At 40.2% G+C, this 18953-nt stretch overlaps 1 protein-coding gene across 3 annotated transcripts in view; it reads left to right on the plus strand.

The window, feature by feature from the left end:
• The window catches only part of SNTG1 (syntrophin gamma 1), a 354767-nt gene extending 348278 nt beyond the window's left edge, over nucleotides 1-6489 (plus strand). For all 3 annotated transcript variants that reach the window (XM_049817320.1, XM_049817330.1, XM_049817340.1), the window contains one exon: nucleotides 170-6489. In XM_049817320.1, coding sequence (XP_049673277.1) covers nucleotides 170-328 — 159 coding nt within the window. In that variant the 3' untranslated portion in view covers nucleotides 329-6489. The remainder of the gene's footprint in view (nucleotides 1-169) is intronic.
• The last annotated feature ends 12464 nt before the right edge of the window (nucleotides 6490-18953 follow it).

Here is an 18953-nt window from a genome sequence, read left to right on the forward strand (position 1 = left end):
TGGGGATAGCTCAATGTCTAAGTCCCTATAATGGAGAATTGTCAGGCACGTTAGCAGAATTACATCAAACTATTAAAATTATTGCTATTTGAATAGCGTTTCATTCCTGGGTATATGTTTGTTAGGTGTTCTTTTGTTTCATGTTTAATCTTTTTGTTTTCACTTCCAGGAGCTGGAGTTTTCCAACCTGTTTGCAGTCCTTCACTGTATCCACTCATTCTTTGCAGCCAAAGTGGCTTGTTTGGACCCTTTGTATGTAGGCAGTCAAGCCACAGCTTCTGCTGCTCCCACAACTTCTGGTACTGGCAAATTAAAGTATACCACTTGACATCTCACATTACAGCACTGCCACTTAACAACAAGACGTCACAATGTATAAATATTCATAAGATGTAGACCTTTGGTGAACCACGTACGTGGAAACCAATCCTGGAGGCAAGACATCTTGCAGCATCAGCAGATAAATGGTCATGTGGGATCATAAATTCATCTCTGTTCTGCAAGACATCAGTAAATAATCCTAGTTGAAACCCCAGAATAGGATGGATATGCTTTTAGTATGATCTATTTGTACTTAAATAGTGCTTTAAGCAACACTGGAAGCAAAGGAATAAATGGCGAAATGAAGCACTTCAGTATTTAATAAAATTTTCAAATTGCTGTAATAATACACAAATAGAATTGTCATTTTCCTGTTTTCAGATGGTTTTTATGACATATACTAAACTCTGAGTATGACCTTAGTACCCTATCATTATATTATAAATGACATAAGAGCAAGCAACAAGCATATGGTAAGTACATGGTGACAAGGAGATAAGCATGAAATGGCATTTGTGTAAGTATCTCCTCAAATAAGGAAGCACTTTAAGCATTGTTGTAGGATCCATACATGTGTCCATACAGGTAGTCATGCTACCTTTTCTATTTTGTTCTTTTAGTCTAACAATAGCAACAGATATAGCCATATTAGACTGATACATTAAAAAAAAACCAACCAAACAACAAACCAAGCCACAAAAAGCAAAACACCTTTCCATGAGGAAGTCCCTCTTCTTCAAGTAAAAATAATGTGATATGAAATGAATTTTATTACAAATTAAGTGCAAGTGTGTAAAATGTCATATCTGCTATTTACTTCTTTTTTTTTGGCAAGAATTAAATTCTGTAAATCTAATAGTCTTTGTTCACAAAACTTAGCTGTTGAATTTGTTTCGGAAACGATCTGCCTAATACATTGTTTCCATGTTTAACCTTGATTTCACTTCATAAGTAGAACCTCTGTTCCACTCAGGCTCTCAGCAAAATAGACATTCTGCATTATGCTTGAAAAATGAGTCTACTCTCTGAATTCTTAATAATTTATTTTTTAATATATTGTTAGTAAAAGGCAGGAATAAATTAAATAACCTGTAAAGAATAAATGACAGAATGCATAATGTCTTTGTATGTTAAGAATATTACATCACTCTGGACCACATACTAGTTCCAAAGTACCATTTAATGATGAAACCTGAAAGAGCTGTAAATTTTAAATTAATTACTTTATTTAAATATCATTTTACAAAATAATTTAGTTTTGTGCTATTACATACATCAGTGAAGGTAGAAAATGGTGGGAGCATCTGTGGGATATAGCTGAAACAGCAGAAGAGGTGAGGGATTACTTTTTGCCAGATGTGATAAGAGAACCTAAAAAAACTGCAGAAAGAACAAGTAGTGCAGCTACAGTGTGTGCATAATGATTTAAATAGTACTTTGTGGGCTTTCTGTTTATTATATTGAAATCAAAACTTCCTTTTTTCTTTTTTTTTCCACTTAGACTTGTTATAAAAACACATAGCACGTAAGGGTTGTGGACACCATCTACCTTGTTTAGCAGAAACACAAATTCTGTCACATCCCTTTCCACATATTAAGATAATTAAAACTTCAAAAGTGAAGCCAGAGGAAAGCTTTTTCAAAATGGGAACAATTCAAAATGCAAGGCAGGGACAAAAGATGAATGAACTGTAGGGGCAAATCATGTCCCTGTTTTTTTGCTTTGCATTAGAAGTATTTGGATTTATGTGTGTGAGAGTATCCCTGCCTTGAAGTATAGCTTATCTCACTTGATACTGGTTCCAAATAATCTGAAAATATATTTTCTAGGGACTCTTTTATCACTTTCAAATGACTTTCAGTACATTCTTACTTCTTATTAGTACACCTCCAAGGGTTACATGTTTATTTTCCATGCTAAATACGATGGAATGATGTTCTAATCCAGCTATTAAATGCTTTAAGTGTCATCAAAATCCAGCATTTTCATAGTCATCATTGAGTGTTTGTTTATATGAATTATCCCCGAATAAGGGGGTCACATCCTGGTCTCTGAATGACACACAAAACTACCGTGGCTGTCCATGGGATCTTGAGTTTGTTCCTGGGGGAGTGCAAACCCCAGATGTTTTGAATCCAAAGCTACAACAGTCTGAGGGGTTGAACGATGGTAACTCAGGCACTGTCCTTGTCAAGAAAGCATATACTGGAAACACAAATTTTGACAAAGCACTGACAATGCTGAAAACAGAAGCTCGATAGCTGTTAAGGACAGTTCTCCTCTGTGCTCCTGAATCATCTCCTTCCTTTTAGTGCATTGCTGTGGCGTTCAGCTATCACAGCGTTGGCATGTGCTAACACCTCAGTAAATGCTCTGCTGGTAATAGCAAAATCTAAAACTAATCAGCTGCCAGTTGAATGTTTTTCCTGAAACCATTCATGTTATGTGCACAGTTGTACCACTGAAACTGAGAATTGTTTAAGGAACATTGTTTAATGTTCTTAAATGAAGATAACATTTACCCAAACCAGCAGAAAGTATGTCATTGCAAACTGCTCTAGATTAAGGGATTCCATGATATGAAAGCCCCCCCGGCCCACAAAAAATTGCTGCTTGTGCAGCACTGAGCTAATGACATGAACTTTTGGGACTCCACCAGTATCCTAAAGATCTCTGTCAAGTATTCGGTTTGTAGAACTGCTGTATTCATCAATGAGACTTTGGTAACTGGGCATTAAATGCACAACATTTAAGAGACAAAAGTTAGCCTGTAAACTGATTTTTTTGTTGTTTTTCTAAACTCCTGTATTTCAAAGACCTGAACTGGTGGGGTTTAATCAATACTTTTATTTTCAAGAAGATAAAAGCGATGTTGTGAGAATATAAAGTGTTGTAGCCTTGACTGCAGGTCAGTGTTGGTTTGTAAATGTAGCAGGGGTTTGTGCCCTGACCTCACAGAATATTCAGAGGTGACTCTGCATCCAGGCTTGCTCTTTCAGAGCAAGCTGGTTGGAAATTCAGTCTTGAACCAAACAGGGAAATTTTTAAACTCTGCGCTATAACTAATCCTGAAATAGCAAAATACAATTTACAAACATATTAAATGGCTATATTTTTCATTTAAATACTTGCAGGAGATTCCCATTTAAGGCATAGTGAACTTCATACACTTATGTCAAAAAACAGGCTTTATGTTGCAGCCTCTCATTTGACACGTAACATATAATGAATGCAGGCATTTTCTAAGTCAACACAGCCCAGTGACAATGAAAAAACACAATTATAATGAGCTATCAGCTTTTGCTAAAAATCTGTATGCAAATGAAAGCAAATTTTTTTAACAAAAAAGAGCAAAACAGCCAACCCATAACATAAAATGTAATTTGTTCTCTTTATGCCATGATATTTCTAAATAAGCTAAAAAAAAATAACTCTTTATAGTACTGTGCCTATTGAGGTGATGTTATATAGTATACCAAAAATATGTACTCTTTAATTATAACTAAATATATTTGGTTTGGTTTGATTTGCTTTCTGATGAAAATTTTAGATGATCTGACCTTCACAGAACTAACCCTAACCATATGCTAGGTTATAGTGTTAGCATAATTTTATTATGAAAGTGTTTCCGATTTGAATACATGTTATTGTGGATTTCATCAGTGAATAAGTTTCATTTCCTGCATATGTTTAAAAATACAGTTCCAGATTTTCAGAAGAGCTTTCCATTCCAGTAGCATGAAGGCACCTTTGAAATAAAAATCAGCATATTTTTAAATGATGTCCATTTTATTTTGTTAATCAAGGGCAGAAAGAAGTTTGTGGAGACAAAATAGTTGTAAGGGGGTTATTTTTCAAAACCAGTAATTTGAAGTTTTGTCTATTCAAACTAGAATTGATAAGAATGCAAACCAATAATATACAGTATCAATATGCTTTGAGATGAGAATCATGAAAAATATTATTTTCCATATTAGCCCTTGATTCCGCAAAAATATATTTATTTACTTTGTGCACTTAGACTTTATCGGAACACTTCAAAGTGGACAGTTAAACACGAGTAGGTAGTTGTCAGTACTGCAATCTATTACTTTAAATGTGATTTGGTTTATTCAATGCCTTAAGATGTTTTTTACATCAAGAAAAATTTTAAAAAGGCTGAAGATCCTGTGAATGTACAGTTGCTGCCCTTAGAAATTCAGCAGCTTTGCTACATATTGTCTAAGTATCCTCGAGTATTCCCTATGCCAAAAAGAAAGCCATTTTTTGTTCTGGTATGGCAATTCCAATGAACCTTTCGGAAAATGTAATTTTATTAATATTAAACACTGATCCTTGAATTGCACCTTCTATTTCCTTACAGGGTCTGGGCTCTGAAAAAGTGTAGTGTCTGAAAAAAAGTTTAAGCTGATTTTAAAATATTCGACCTCGGGCAGTTATGACTCTGTACTCTGGACTCACACCTCTGACCAGTTCTGCATGATGGGAAACATGAGAGACTCACTCAAGCTCCTGAAATTTAAGTACCTGTCTTAGATGCCTAAGGTAGGACTTGAGGCTTTCAAAAGGGAAATACAAGACGAGCTTAGGATCTCTGGAGGTGCATGCCTCTGTGCCCGTGCCTCTCTCTCTAAGGAGCTAGAGGTGCTTCTGCGTCAGTGTTTTCATTTTATCGGGAATGTGCTTTCAAAGCCAGGCTCCTGCCTGCTGCCACTCACTGTGCTCTTCTTCATACCCCAGAGCTGTCTTTAAGCCCATGAACTGGATTTTTAGGATGAAACCAAATGGGTAGCACGCCTATATGAGGTCCAGGTCCTGAAGGGCTTTCGGACCATGTGGCCCAACTGAAATGAGTCCAGAGGAAAAAACCCTCTGAGATGTCAAGAGCGAGGCTGCCAGCTCCTGGTGCCAGCTGCTTCTGTCCCTGCAGTGGCTCCTGCTCCTGCACCACGGGTGCTCGAAGGGCCCGAGAAAGCTGAGCTTCACCGCGTAGCCCACCAGAGCTTAGTGCCTAAAGGGGGATGCTGCGCCGCAGCAAGGGGCAGAATGAAGCTGAAGAAGGCTGATGGGTGCCCAGGGCAGCTTATTCTGCATCACCTTTTTCCCTCGCCACACCGGGACAGTACTAAAGCAGGCTACCCTGTGCTGGTCAGCCCTCTCCCTGCTGCATTTTTCTCCCCGTGTACCGCAAATACACACCGGAATATTTGCTCTGAGGGCCCCAAGCAGAATTCCCTGTCCCCTCACCCCCTTTGCTCAGACAGACAGCAAAACTGTGCTCTCAGCTACATAACAGAGCCTCAACACCTCTTATACAGTCAGGGGACAGTATTAAGGATTATGGCAAGGGCATCGGTGTACCAGTAAGAGTGCTTGAGGGTGTGATTAACATTCAGGTTAAAGCAAATGAAGTCACATCTGAGCTTAAGTGCTTTCCTGACTTAGAAGGTTCTTAAGTACAATTTTAGTATTTTCCTGGAATAAGGTCTGTAATGTCCACACTTTTCTACTTGCTTGGCTCCATTTTCAGGAAGTTCAGCAGAGATAGCGGTTCATATTCTGTTGGAATCATAGGGAAAAGCATAGGAATACCAGAATAAAAAAAAATTTTCTGTTTGGATTCTGTATATTATTACAGTACATCACATAATCTATTAAAAAAAAAATTGAACAATGTAAACCTAAATGCTTTCATTTACATAACCTAGTCAGTTTTCACTGTGGTATACATGCCTTCCACTTTCAACAGCTTTCTCCACAAGAATCCCAGCTATATATTATAGAAATTCTTTTATTATTCAGTATATACTAATATATAATTCAGAGAGAAAGAGTGTGTGTGTGTGGGGGGGGGGGGTGTGTATTAGTATATACTAATGGAAGATATTCAGTATATATTAACGAAAGTTACATAATAGGCACAACTATAAAATAGAAGCATAAATCCATGAAGCTTTACATTTAAAAACTTATAATACTATAAAGAAAAATATGTATATTAGTTGAAGAAATGGCTATTTTTGCAGGATATGCACAATCTGGATATACGATAATAAATTGATAAACATTAACCAATTTACTATTTCATACCTCCAGGAACTTTGATTTTTTAATTATTCTTATCCCTTTAGCATATTTGCAATATACGTCATAAGTTTTAATTTGTTATGGTTAAAAATGACTGAAAAAATGTAATAGAAAGTGCTATATATTTTATAAATATTAAAAATTTAAGAAAAAACTATTCAAGTTATTTATTTCATTTTTAGTTATGGTTTTGTGGTTGTTTGTAATATGTATTTGTGACAAACATAAGTCACCTAGTTGTTTAAGCTCCTTAATGTACAACTAATAAAATGATCTCTTCTGTTTTGTTTTTGTTATGTTTTGTTTTGCTTCTTTTTGTAATGGAACATAACAGAAAAAAATAGACAATAAATACTTTTTTAACTAATCTTTTGCATTCAGTCATACATTGTATGAGTTTTATATCATTGAAAGCCAAGTCTGAGGGATCAAAAAAATACTTGAAGAACCTGGGGAAGTAAAGTTATTTCTCAACACCATGTTCAACTGTTTATTTAATAGAAATAATGATGATTCCTTACTTGTATGATCATTTCCACAAGGCATGTCGCCCTCTTAAAGTCTGACTAGGATTTTTTAAATATCCACCTCTGCCCTGGATATGAAGCTCACCTACCACCTGATTATTTTACCACACAGCCACCAGATTAGTTTACCATTGACATGTAATTGCTTAGTGTTGGTTGGAATGAGCTTGGGCCTGATATTGCAGTGCTTGAAGGTATTTTTTGGTACATCTTTGCAATCAAACTACTTTCAAATGGTGCTGCAACTACTAGAACAAAACCAGCTTTGATGAGTTCAATTTTGTCCGTCTTTTTCCTTGACTGAGGGAAGAGATGCTGGAAGAAGGGGAGACCCTGCTTTTATTTAGGCACCTCTGTACCTTTTCAACAATTTAGGGTAAGAGTCTGCAATGCACATCTCACAGGCACATTTTTGGTACCTTTCTTGTGCTCCCAGTGCAGGGAAGCCAGGTAAGGTCCCTTGTGACAGTGCTGCTGTCACCTTCCTCTCCCACCCCCTCCACAAGCAGTCCCCAAAGCCGCCTTCGACCTCAGGCTGGGGTTGCATTCCTCAGTTCTGTACCCAAGGAAATCTCCCTTGCTGGCCCCAGCCCTTTCAGCATCTTGAAGACAGGGAAAAAAATATTTAGTTTGTCCTATATATAATAAGCGTGATGAACACTTTGTGCTGAAAAAATCCTCAGTCCTCATTCCCAGATGTAGTTCAGCTGATGTGGGTTAGCAAACATACATACCCCTGTCACATCACTTCAGTTAGTTTCCTGTGTCTCAAGTTTGTTTTTATACCACACTTAAGTGAGAGGCCAGAAAAAAATGAGAGGAGAGAGGTCCTTAAAATAAGAGGTGAAGAGAACCATAGAATATTACAAAGTTAGGAAAATCTTGGAAGTAAGTATATTCCAAATGTACAGGAACGCTGTTATAGCTACGATTTCCATTTGCCCTTTATATGGGAACTACATTTTATATCGGGAGCATGAACTCATAGAACTGAAAGGTTTATTTATTCTGGAAATACCTATTTTCTTCTGAATTATCATTTTTAATCTAGCATTTTTTACATCTTCCCCACAAATTTTTACCTCAAATGAAAATCAAAGTGTTTTAAGATACAGTCCTTGAATGAGTTTCTGTAAATCCATGGTACTTATGTTCCACAGCTAATGTACGTGTTCTCCAAGCCCTACAACAATTTATTCTTCCAACATTTAAAATTAATTGTAATCTATTTACCTGTGCATTTGAGCAATAAAAGTTAGTACAGTATGATATTCACATCTTACCAATGATTAAGTTGTACAGTTCCCAAGTTTCTTTTTCAGTATTTTGACACTAGCTATTCTTACATTTGCCTATGAAATAGTAACATTATTTTTTTTAAGTATTCTTCAGGCAGATTTCCCTTTACAAATAGAAAACTATATCCCTTAAGTTCCTTACCAGAAAAAAAAAAAAAAATAAATCATCTTCTCTGTAGGTCTATATGTTGCTATGCAATTGTTCAGAAAAGTGAAGAGAGGGATTTACTATACAGTGAGTATTGGGGTCTGTTGTCTATGTGCTTTATGTAATTTGCATGCATACTCTTCTTGCAACTCTGAGCAGAATTTCTTCCCAGCCCCTTCCTTCTTTGCCATGTATGGCACAGGTTCTTGTTCCCAGACCTGGCTCAGGACTCCTTAATACTGTGGACAAAATGTTATTAATCTAAAAATGTGGGGGTAGAGAGGTTTAATCTGGTCACAGGAAGATAAGGGACTAGACACCAGAAGGCAAATTGTAGAGCTGGATGTCCTGCTGGTGGGAGTTGTTGTTGCTACTGGAAGGAACAGCCAGCCACCTTCCAGTCCCCCAGCAGCACCCCTTCTCCCCATGCTCCTTCCCCCAGCAGCAGTGTCACCTTCATCTGCCGGTCTGACTATTCAGGAACGCCACACATGCAAAGTTGGGTGTTATGTATGGCATATTTACCAGCTCGACCCTCCAAAGCTATTCCTTTAGGTAGATCTGTTATTAAGTTCAGTAAGGAGACTAAGATACAAGGAAAATCTTAAATGGCTGAGCACAGAGCAATCCAGACTGTATTCTCCCTTCAAACAAATTATAGCACATCGATAAAAAGGTTACCAGCATAGTAGGGACAGGGACAGTTGCTTTCTTTGGCTTTTTTTGCATTCACTTGGTAAATGCGTTTGTGGTAGTAGAATAACTGCAGTATTAGACACTTTATGCACTGATCTGTAAGAGATAATCACTTCATCTTCTCTAGGGAAATTTCAGTGTTTTCAGGGGACTTTCTAAGCATGGGGCACATACTCGGCACAGATGAGCCTATGCTGCTTCTGCTCCCAAAGTGGAGGCTCCCCAGTGTGCTGAACCATAGCCATGCCACCACAGAGCCTTCCTTAGAGGTTCAGTGCTCGTCCAAAGAGGTCTGCACCACGGTCCTTTTGCCCTTGTACAGACACATTCTGGAAATCGACCAAGATACAACTGCAAACCTGATAGGTATAGGTCAGGTCCTGCTGTCCAGGGGGCTCAGGATGGGAAATTAAGGAGGCTACACTAAGAGCCCAGTTTCACAAAGCACTGAATGCACTGTTGTGAGGATGAAAATTTTGAGTACCTCTGATGTAGGAAAGAGCTTAAGGTGCTGAGTCCGCGAAAAATGTTTCATTGTCCTTCAATAACATACTTGAATCAAAAAGATAAATTTAGCTCATTACTAGAAAAGGGATGGGAAAAAAAATCTGATTTCAGAGAGAGCCAATGAACTTCAGAGCATTTACACTTGCATCACTGGTGTGGTGAAAAGGAAACATTGGTTGGCCCAAGTGATTATGGTAAGAGTTATGTATCACAGTCTGGAGCTGATTTAAAACTCAAGAGACCATAAACAGTTTTATTCTTTTTTCGAAGGACACAGCATAGAAACACTGGCAGCTGGAAGAGGGTATGTGACAGCACTGCCACTCCGTACTCCCTGATTTGGCCTTACAGAATTGTGAGCACAGAAGATAATAGTGTTTTGCCTGCTTTCTATTTTTCTGGACTACCTAAGGTGCACCTTTACCATTTTTCAGACTTCCTTGCTGCAGGGTGGAGGAGTAGAAAGATTTTTACTAGATGCTGAGATTGTCATGTGAAGGCATGTCTAGAAACTGGGGTTTTAAAAAAGGCAAAAAAGTTCCATCAAGTATCATGAGCTTCAGTGAAAAGACAAGAGATAAACTTCTTAGGCGGTCAGATCCAGACTCTCACCTTTCTCTTTTGAACAGATACAAAATCCTTTTAGCTAGATGTCTCAGAAAGGTCAAATCCCTTCACTGAAGCAATGAAGAGAGATAGCGGGGTGGCTGGCTGTGGTCTTTGCACTGCAATACCAGCGAGTGCAGCAAAGGCTTAGATCAGGGCAACGTCACAAACTTACATTCTTTTCACACCAGAAGACAAATATTTGGAAGAAGTATGAGGTTGAGGCCTTCCATCATTTCACTAGAAACAGGAGCTCAGACTATGGTTAACATGGAAACTCAAAGGCGAAGGGAACTCATATCTGGGTGGTTCATGTGGCTGGGAGCAGTTTCACAACAGTATGCATGGGGCTTTTCCCCGACAGGGAGGTCGAGGGCCCCAGTGCTGGCGTAGTGTAAGAGAGATCTGAGCTGTCTGGGGGGATTAGCAGAACCTAGTGACCTACCGTGAAGGACCAAGGAGCTTGTGAGATGGTAGGAAAATATTCAGAGGAATATAAATTTAGGACGAACAGCCTGAGTCACTGAATCTTATCCAGCTTCCTCAGGCAGTCATGTCATATAAGCCCTCTCACAAATGTTTAAACTTCGTCTTAAAAGTAATTAGGCTTTTTGGCTCTCTTCCTCTTGTTGAAAAGACTTCTGGAATCTCACTGCTCTAATGGTTTGAAGCTGTCTTCTAATTTCCAGCCTAAACCTATTTGTAACTAGTTTATATCTGTTTGATTTTGTGCCAGCATTATCCCCTAATTTAAATAGTTCTTTTCCAGCCCTGGTGTCAGTCCCCGCTTTCCCCTCCTCTCCTTGATATATTTATAGCAAGCAATCATATGCCCTGACAGCTTTCATTTTGCCTGAATGCACAAGCCAAGCTCATACAGAAGATGTCTATGCAGTGAAATTTGGTGCAGAGATTCCTGAGCTATTGCTGACTCCAGCTGATATGTCTACCTGTTGTGCTGCAGCAATACCAGCTCAGGGCCAGAAGCAGTTCATCCACTTTAATGCAGTTTAAGATAATAAATACAGCTCATCAGCACCACACTGTGATATACTGCTTCTAGAGCAGATAAAGTCCATGGCAGCTCAGGGCTTTCTGCACTGCTCTTTATTGCTCAGTACAGACATTCGCTAATCAGGTTCTCTGGCTTCTTTCCATACCATCCTAATGGGATGCAGTCTTACTCTAAATCTGTTCCAGTTTGACTTTTTTCCCTGACTGTGACTACTTCTGCACCTTATACCACGCTCCAGATTTGATCTCCCTTATGTCCTGCACTATGGCCATAATATTTGTCAACTGTCTGCATAGACTGTGACTGGTTGCATGAGTTATTTCTGTGGCTGCATCACACTGGTGACTCACAGGCATCTTGTGAAAAGCTACTATATCATGGACCTACTTGTTCTTCCAGTCGTGTGATCAGCTCTCGGCTCATCAGTAATGAGGATGGGGTATAGGAACAGGTCAGTTTATCACCCACAGCATAAACTAAGAGTCTTTCTCTTTCCCCCCCCCTACATTATGGGGAAGGGGAGGCAGAGAGAAATGAGCCATCAGTTTAGGAGTTAGCTTTCAGTGGGGCAGCTCCAAGGGGTGTCAGGATAAAGATGCAGATTTGGATGCAAATCTTTTTTTCTGGGAGGCAGGTTAGAGGATTTATATGCCAGTCCTCCCCTTTCTACATCTTTTGGCTTCCTGCCATGACTGGAAAGAAGAAAATAAAAAGCCCTGTAAAGGGCAAAGGAGAAAGAATGAAAGGCTTATAGGAAACCTTTTCTTTATGGTCTTCCAGAGCTAAAATATCTCCAGCATTTATCAAGTCTTGTTCCATCTTTGCAATCAGACAGTTTATTTCTGAGTGATTAATCTTCCTTGGTTTTTAACCCCTGCAGTTGGAGTATCTTCAGGCAGCCTTGGTTGGGCCAGAACTCCAATGACAAAACCAGCACTATATTCTATATACTTCTTTCTGTTTGGGCCAGAGAAATCACATTTTTCAAAGCCTATTCTCACTTTAGGTGAGCAGAGGTTTTGGAACACAAATAACACGATAAAGAATTTTAAAAGTTTCAGTGGGTGGGGTATTCTTTTTTACATTCTGTTTTGTTTTCTTTTTAAATATGAGCAGGTGAACCTCAGTGACTCAATGGCATTCCCGTTTTTTTCTGAGAGTCCATTTATTTTGACTGCTGTGTGATCAGTCTCGATGACTTTTAAAAACAGAAGTGCAAATTAATACAAAATCAACAAAAAACTGATTTGCAAGGATTAACCTCAGCTAGGAGCCTGGGGAATTATCTGAAGTTATTAATAGCTTGTACAAAACAGCATCTGTTTTAATGAACGGGAACATTAAATTTTATATTTTTATGTATGTTCAGCATTATCTTTAAAGTATGAGTTATGAGCTGTTTCTATAGAAAGAAAAATTTCTGGTACATAATATGTCAGACCCCCTGATGGTAAATACATACATTTGGCTAAACTTAAATCGAATACAGCATGGTGGCTGTGTTGTAAGAAGATGGATGGCTGTTTCAAGTGGTGTTACGCCCCTGCCATTTTGCCACTGAGAGGTATTGCAACTGACCCCATGAGCAGACTCCTGAGAAGTCTGTTGAGTCCATTGGTACAAGCGAGTACCATCACCTTCTCAGAGTAAGACTGTCCTGTTCCTGTGTCCTTCACAAAAAGGCCTGTGTCAATCTGATCCTTTCTAATCTCAGCGAGGGAGACTTCTGGTCTTCTCTTCTGTTATTTTATGGGAAAAAACACTGGCCTTGCAAAACTGAGCAAAGATGAGGGACAATCGTAGTGCCATAGGTTGGTTCACAAAGGCATCTACTCCAAAATCCCATGCCCCCAGATGAGAGGATGTTAGAGCATTACATCATTTTTTTTTTTTCTAATCCTGAAGTTATTTTTATAATACTACAGCTTTATCATACAGATAGTACCTAACCTTGGTTTTAGGAACATTGGCAGTCTTCAGTCTATTCCTGAATGAGAGGGGCAGAAAAGAAAGGGGGTCTTTTTATAAACTCTTTGCTGTTAAATACTAAACTTTAACAATATGATTTCTATCTCTATAACCTGAATAACATATGCTGTGTTTTATTATATGCTAATGTTTGAATTAGAATAATTTCATTTATTATATTGCTATTGTGATTCTCGTGCATTTCACCCTCATATATCTGTCCAGTCCCACTTCTGAAACAACAGTTTTTATGGGATAGCTTCTGGGCTTTTAGTATTTCCATTCACTTTTGAGAAAAACTATTACATTCAGCTTAGACAGGATTAGTTACACACTGTTATATTCTGAATAGTGTTTGAAAAAGGGGGAGAGAGATAGGGTGTGTTTTAGTAAGAACAGATAAAATGATTGCTAGTCTCTGTAAAATTATAAATCACATTTCTTGATGTTTTTACTTTAGATAAAATAAAATTTTAAAAATTGTCAATGGGACTGTATTTTCTTTTACAAGTTCTGATCCTTTTTGTATATGTTAAGATTATTTTTTTTTTCTTCAGAGCTACAGATGTATGTATGTATGTATTTATTTATTTATTTAAGTTGAATCAACCCTGCAAAGTATTGACCTTCATGTGCAATTTACTGAGGCTGAAGTATTATTCTGAGACCATGTGTGACAACCTGGGACCAAATGAAGCTGCAAAATTATTGTTATTCACCCTATTTCTACTGCTTACTTTGTTTCAGTTACTACATTTTGTGTGAACGTGTGATCAGAAAAATATATCTGGGATGTAGAAGAAAATTTAAGATGATTTATTCCAAAAGCTGTGAGCTTCCATGTGTTTTGTTGAATTCCAGTACTGCAATGGCCAGATGAAACTCTCAAGTTCCATAAGAAAAAATGCTGCAAATCTCATGCTTTCAGAATCTCTTCAGGAAATCTCTCTGGTTTGCACTGTGCTCTCTCAAATAGTTCCTGGGCCCTGGCAGCTAAGTTATGTTCTTTTCTTTTTATTAAACCATTTTCCTACAGCTGTTTATGCTGATGACACCATTTGCTAGGGCTTTTTTTTTAGCAATAACTTTACCTGGAGCATGAACTTTTCTTAGCACTTTTCTGTTGTGGGTTTGGTTTTTTTGGTTTTGGTTTTGGTTTTGTTTTGGTTTTTTTTTTTCCCTAATGCATTGCCCTTTTCAACAGTTTCTTTGTTAATGGACTGAACTTTCATACCCAGGGCCCCCCAGACAGATACCCATTTCAACTGGAAAGAGACTACTTTAAAAAAGATGTGTCTATAGTTAATATGTTGGTGATATGTCATAAGCATAAGCATATATAAAAGCCTCTACTTAATCCTATTCACATGTTTAGAATTGATCTGTTGAGTACCTTTAAGACAACAGAAAAAAAAAAAAAGTTTCCAGACATTTCAGATAAAGGCATCTACTCTTTTCATGAAGAAAATCACTCAAGAAGCAAGAGACTAAAGTATTCCTTTTCTTTAGATTCTTTTAAACCCAGTGGCAAAAGCCACTGTGTACAACAGATGGTTCACTTTAAAACACTAAACTCCCCTGTTTTCATTCCCCCCCCACCCCACCCCCCAGTTCTGTGACAGTCACAATAAAAATGACCTTTTGTTAACAGTTTTCCCTACATCTCAATAACTTATTATTTTGAGACCCTAACTATATGGTATCTGTTGACAACTGTTTTGTTAATCAACATTTGTATGCATGTGATCCACCGGCTCCTTGGAAGTCATCAGGGAGTTGTACACTCTGGCAAGGTGCTTTGTGCAAAGTCTCTCTGAAGTCCCTCATTTCTATATTTTGTACTTTCAGCCACTTCCTTTTCTTCATTTGTTGTTCCCTGATTGTTGGCTTTTTGCCGATTTCTTTTCCCTTAGCCTTTACCCCTTCTCAAGGAGGGCTTTGAGATTTTTTTCAGTCAGACACCCAGTCCTAAGGGGAAATTTGTAAGGACTGGAAATAAGAGGTGATATTTAGAGATATTTCATACTTCTGCACCATCCAGAAATGCTGTACAGGTGATGGTGGAAGACATATCCATACTGTTGTGGTTTAACCCCAACCAGGAACTAAGCATCATGCAGCCGCTCACTCATTCCCCCCACACACGTAGGATGGGGGACAAAATTGGGAAAAGAAGTAAAACTCGTGGGTAGAGATAAGAATGTTTTAATAGAACAGAAAAGAAGACTGGGGGAGTGGGGGTGGGGGGATTGCCACTCGGGACTAGCTGGGTGTCAGTTGGCGAGTGGTGAGCAATTGCATTGTGCATCACTTGTATATTACAATCCTTTTATTATTATTATTGTCATTTTATTAGTGTTATCATTATTGTTATTAGTTTCTTCTTTTCTGTTCTATTAAACTGTTCTTATCTCAACCCACGAGTTTTACTTTTTTTTTCCTATTCTTTCCCCCATCCCACTGGGTGCGGGGGAAGTGAGTGAGCGGCTGCGTGGTGCTTAATTGCTGGCTGGGGTTAAACCATGACAGAAGGTCAGAAAGGCCTACACCCCATATCACTACCACCTGCACGAGGAAGAAAAAAACGGGTTATAGCTGTAGGCGACTCCCTTGTAAGGTGAACGGAGGGTCCAATATGCCAGACAGACCCTCCTCTTAGGGAAGTCTGCCGCCTCCCTGGTACCTGGGTTAAGGACATCATTAAGAAACTTCCTAGCTTGATATGGCCCTCAGACTATGACCCATCACTGCTCTTCCATGTGGGTGGTGATGAAGCCGTAACACATAGTCCAAGGGCGATCAAAAGAGACTTCAGGGCCTTGGGATGGTTGGTAAGGGAATTTGGAGCACAGGTAATTTTTTCCTCTCTCCTTCCAGTTGTGGGCAGTGATATTGGAAGAAACAGACACACCCAGTCTATTAATACATGGCTTTGTAGCTGGTGTCACTGCCACAGTTTGGGGATTTTCAATAATGGGATGGCCTACACGGCACCAGGCCTGCTGGCGTCAGATGGGATTCACCTTTCACAAATGGAGAAGAGGGTCTTTGCTCACAAGATAGTGGGGCTCATTGGCAGAGCTTTAAACTAGACTTGAAGATGGAGGGGGATGATAACAGGCTTACCTGTGGGATGACATGCCAAGGTTTGAGGGACAGAGTACTAGAGAGGACCCCCAGCCTGTTGCTCTGAGACATGCTGGCTACACTGGAGCACACTTGAAGTCTTCCAGAGATAAGCCAGGGGGTCCTGAGGTAATAGGAGCCAACAGGGAAACAGCAGTGAAATACCTCAAAGGAATTAAGGGGTGTTCCTTTAAGAAAGTGACACAGCCAACAGCCCAGCTGAAGTGCCTTTATGTCAATGAACAGAGCATGGGCAACAAACTAGAGGAGTTGGAAGCTACCATGCTGCTAGAAAGCTGCTGCCATTACTGAAACTTGGTGGAATGAATCCCAGGACTGGAGCACAGCTATTGATGGCTACAGGTTGTTCGGAAGGGACAGGTGAAGAAGGACGGTCAGAGAGGTTGCCCTCTACACCAAGAAATGGATAGATTGTGAAGAGCTGTCTCTGAAGAATAGCCACAAGCAAGTTGAAAGCTTATGGGTAAGAATTAGAGACCAAGGCAACAAAGGGAAACTTGTCGTTGGTGTCTACTACAGGCCACCTGATCAAGTGGAGCTTATTGGCTAAGCTTTCTTACTCCAGCTACAGGAGGCATTGCACTCACAGGCTCTCGTCCTGCTGGGGGACTTCAACCACCCCAACATCTGCTGGAAAAGTAGCATGGTGAGCTGTAGGCAATGCAGGAGGCTCCTGGAAAGCGTTGAGGGTAACTTCTTAAACTTCTTAGGTAATAGACAGCCCTACCAAAAGGGATGCAATACTGTTGTTCACCAACACAAGTGAGCTAATTGGCGACATCAAGATTGGAGGCACCCTGGGCTGCAGTGATCATGCACTGGTGGAGGTCACAGTCCTGAGGGATATGGGTCAAGCAAAGAGTAAAATCAGGATCCTGCATTTTAGGAGAGCAAAATTTCAACTGTTCAAGGAATTTGTCAATAGGATGCCCTGGGAAACTACCCTCAGGGACAAGGGAGCAGAAGAGAGCTGGCAGATCTTTAAGGAGACTTTCCATAGAGTGCAAGAGGTTTCAGTCCCCAGGTGTAAGGAATCAGGCAAGGAAGGCAAGAGACTGGCATGGATGAGTCAAGACCTGCTGGTCAAACTAAAGGGCAAGAAGGAAATGCACAGGCACTGGAAGCAGGGACAGGTATCCCAGGAAGAGTATAAGGATACTGCCCAGTTGTGTAGGGATGGGGTGATGAAGGCCAAGGCACGGATGGACCTGAACTTGGCAAGGGATGCAAAGAATAATAATAGGGGCTTCTACAGGTATGTCAGCAAGAAAAGGAAGGTCAAAGAAAGTATATCCCCCTGATGAGCACGACTGGCAAACTGGTGTTAACAGACGAGTAGAAAGCTGAGGTACTCAACAAGTTTTTTGCCTCAGTCTTCACTGGCAAGCTCTCTTCCCACATGTCTCAGGTGGATAGACTGCAAGGCAGGGACTGGGGGAGCAAAGTCCCTGCCACTGAAAGAGAGGATCAGGTTCACGACCACCTGAGGAACCTGAACATACATAAGTCTATGGGACCTGATGAGACACATCCCAAAGTCCTGAAGGAATTGGCTGATGTAGTTGCCAGGCCCACTCTCCATGATATTTGAAAAGCCATGGCAGTCAGGTGAAGTCCCTGGAGACTGGAAAAAGGGAAAAATTGCACCCATTTTTTTAAAAGGGTAGAAAAGAGGACCCTAGGAACTACAGACCTGTCAGCCACACCTCTGTGCCTTGGAAGATCATGGAACAGATCCTCCCAGAAACTATGCTAAGGCACATGGAGGACAGGGAGGTGATTTGAGACAGCCAGCATGGCTTCACCAAGGGCAAGTCCTGCCTGACCAGCCTAGCGGCCTTCTATGATGGAGTGACCACTTCAGCGGACAAGGGAAGAGCTATGCATGTCGACTATCTCGACTTCTGCAAGACCTTTGACACGGTTCCCCACAACATCCTTCTCTCTAAATTGGAGAGATATGGGTTTGATGGGTGGACTATTTGGTGGATAAGGAATTGGCTGGATGGTCACATCTGGAGGGTTATGGTCAACTCCTCAATGTCCAGATGGAGACCAATGACAAGTGGTGTCCCTCAGGGGTGCATATTGGGACCAGTACTGTTTAATATCTTCATCAATGACACAGACAGTGGGATCAAGTGCACCCTCAGTAAGTTCACAGATGACAACAAACTGAGTGGTGCAGCTGACATACCTGAGGGACAGGATGCCATCCAGAGGGACCTGGACAAGCTCTAGAAATGGACTCATGTAAACCTCATGAGGTTCAGCAAGGTCAAGTGCAAGGTCCTGCACATGGGTCAGGCCAACGCCCAGTATCAATACAGGCTGGGGGATGAAGGGAATGAGAGCAGTCCTGTGGAGAAGGAATTGGGGGTACTGGTGGATGAAAAGTTGGACATGAGCTGGCAATACATGCTCGCAGCCCAGAAGGCCAACCATATCCTGGGCTGCATCAAAAGAAGTGTGGCCAGCAGGTTGAGAGAGGTGATTCTGCCCCTCTACTCTGCTCTGGTGAGAACCCACCTGGAGTGCTGCGTCCAGCTCTGGAGTCCTTAGCACAGGAAAGACATGGACCTATTGGACTGGGTCCAGACGAGGGCCATGAAGATGATCAGAGGGATGGAGA

The sequence above is a fragment of the Accipiter gentilis genome, chromosome 2, assembly GCF_929443795.1.
Source record: "Accipiter gentilis chromosome 2, bAccGen1.1, whole genome shotgun sequence".
NCBI lineage: Eukaryota > Metazoa > Chordata > Aves > Accipitriformes > Accipitridae > Astur > Astur gentilis.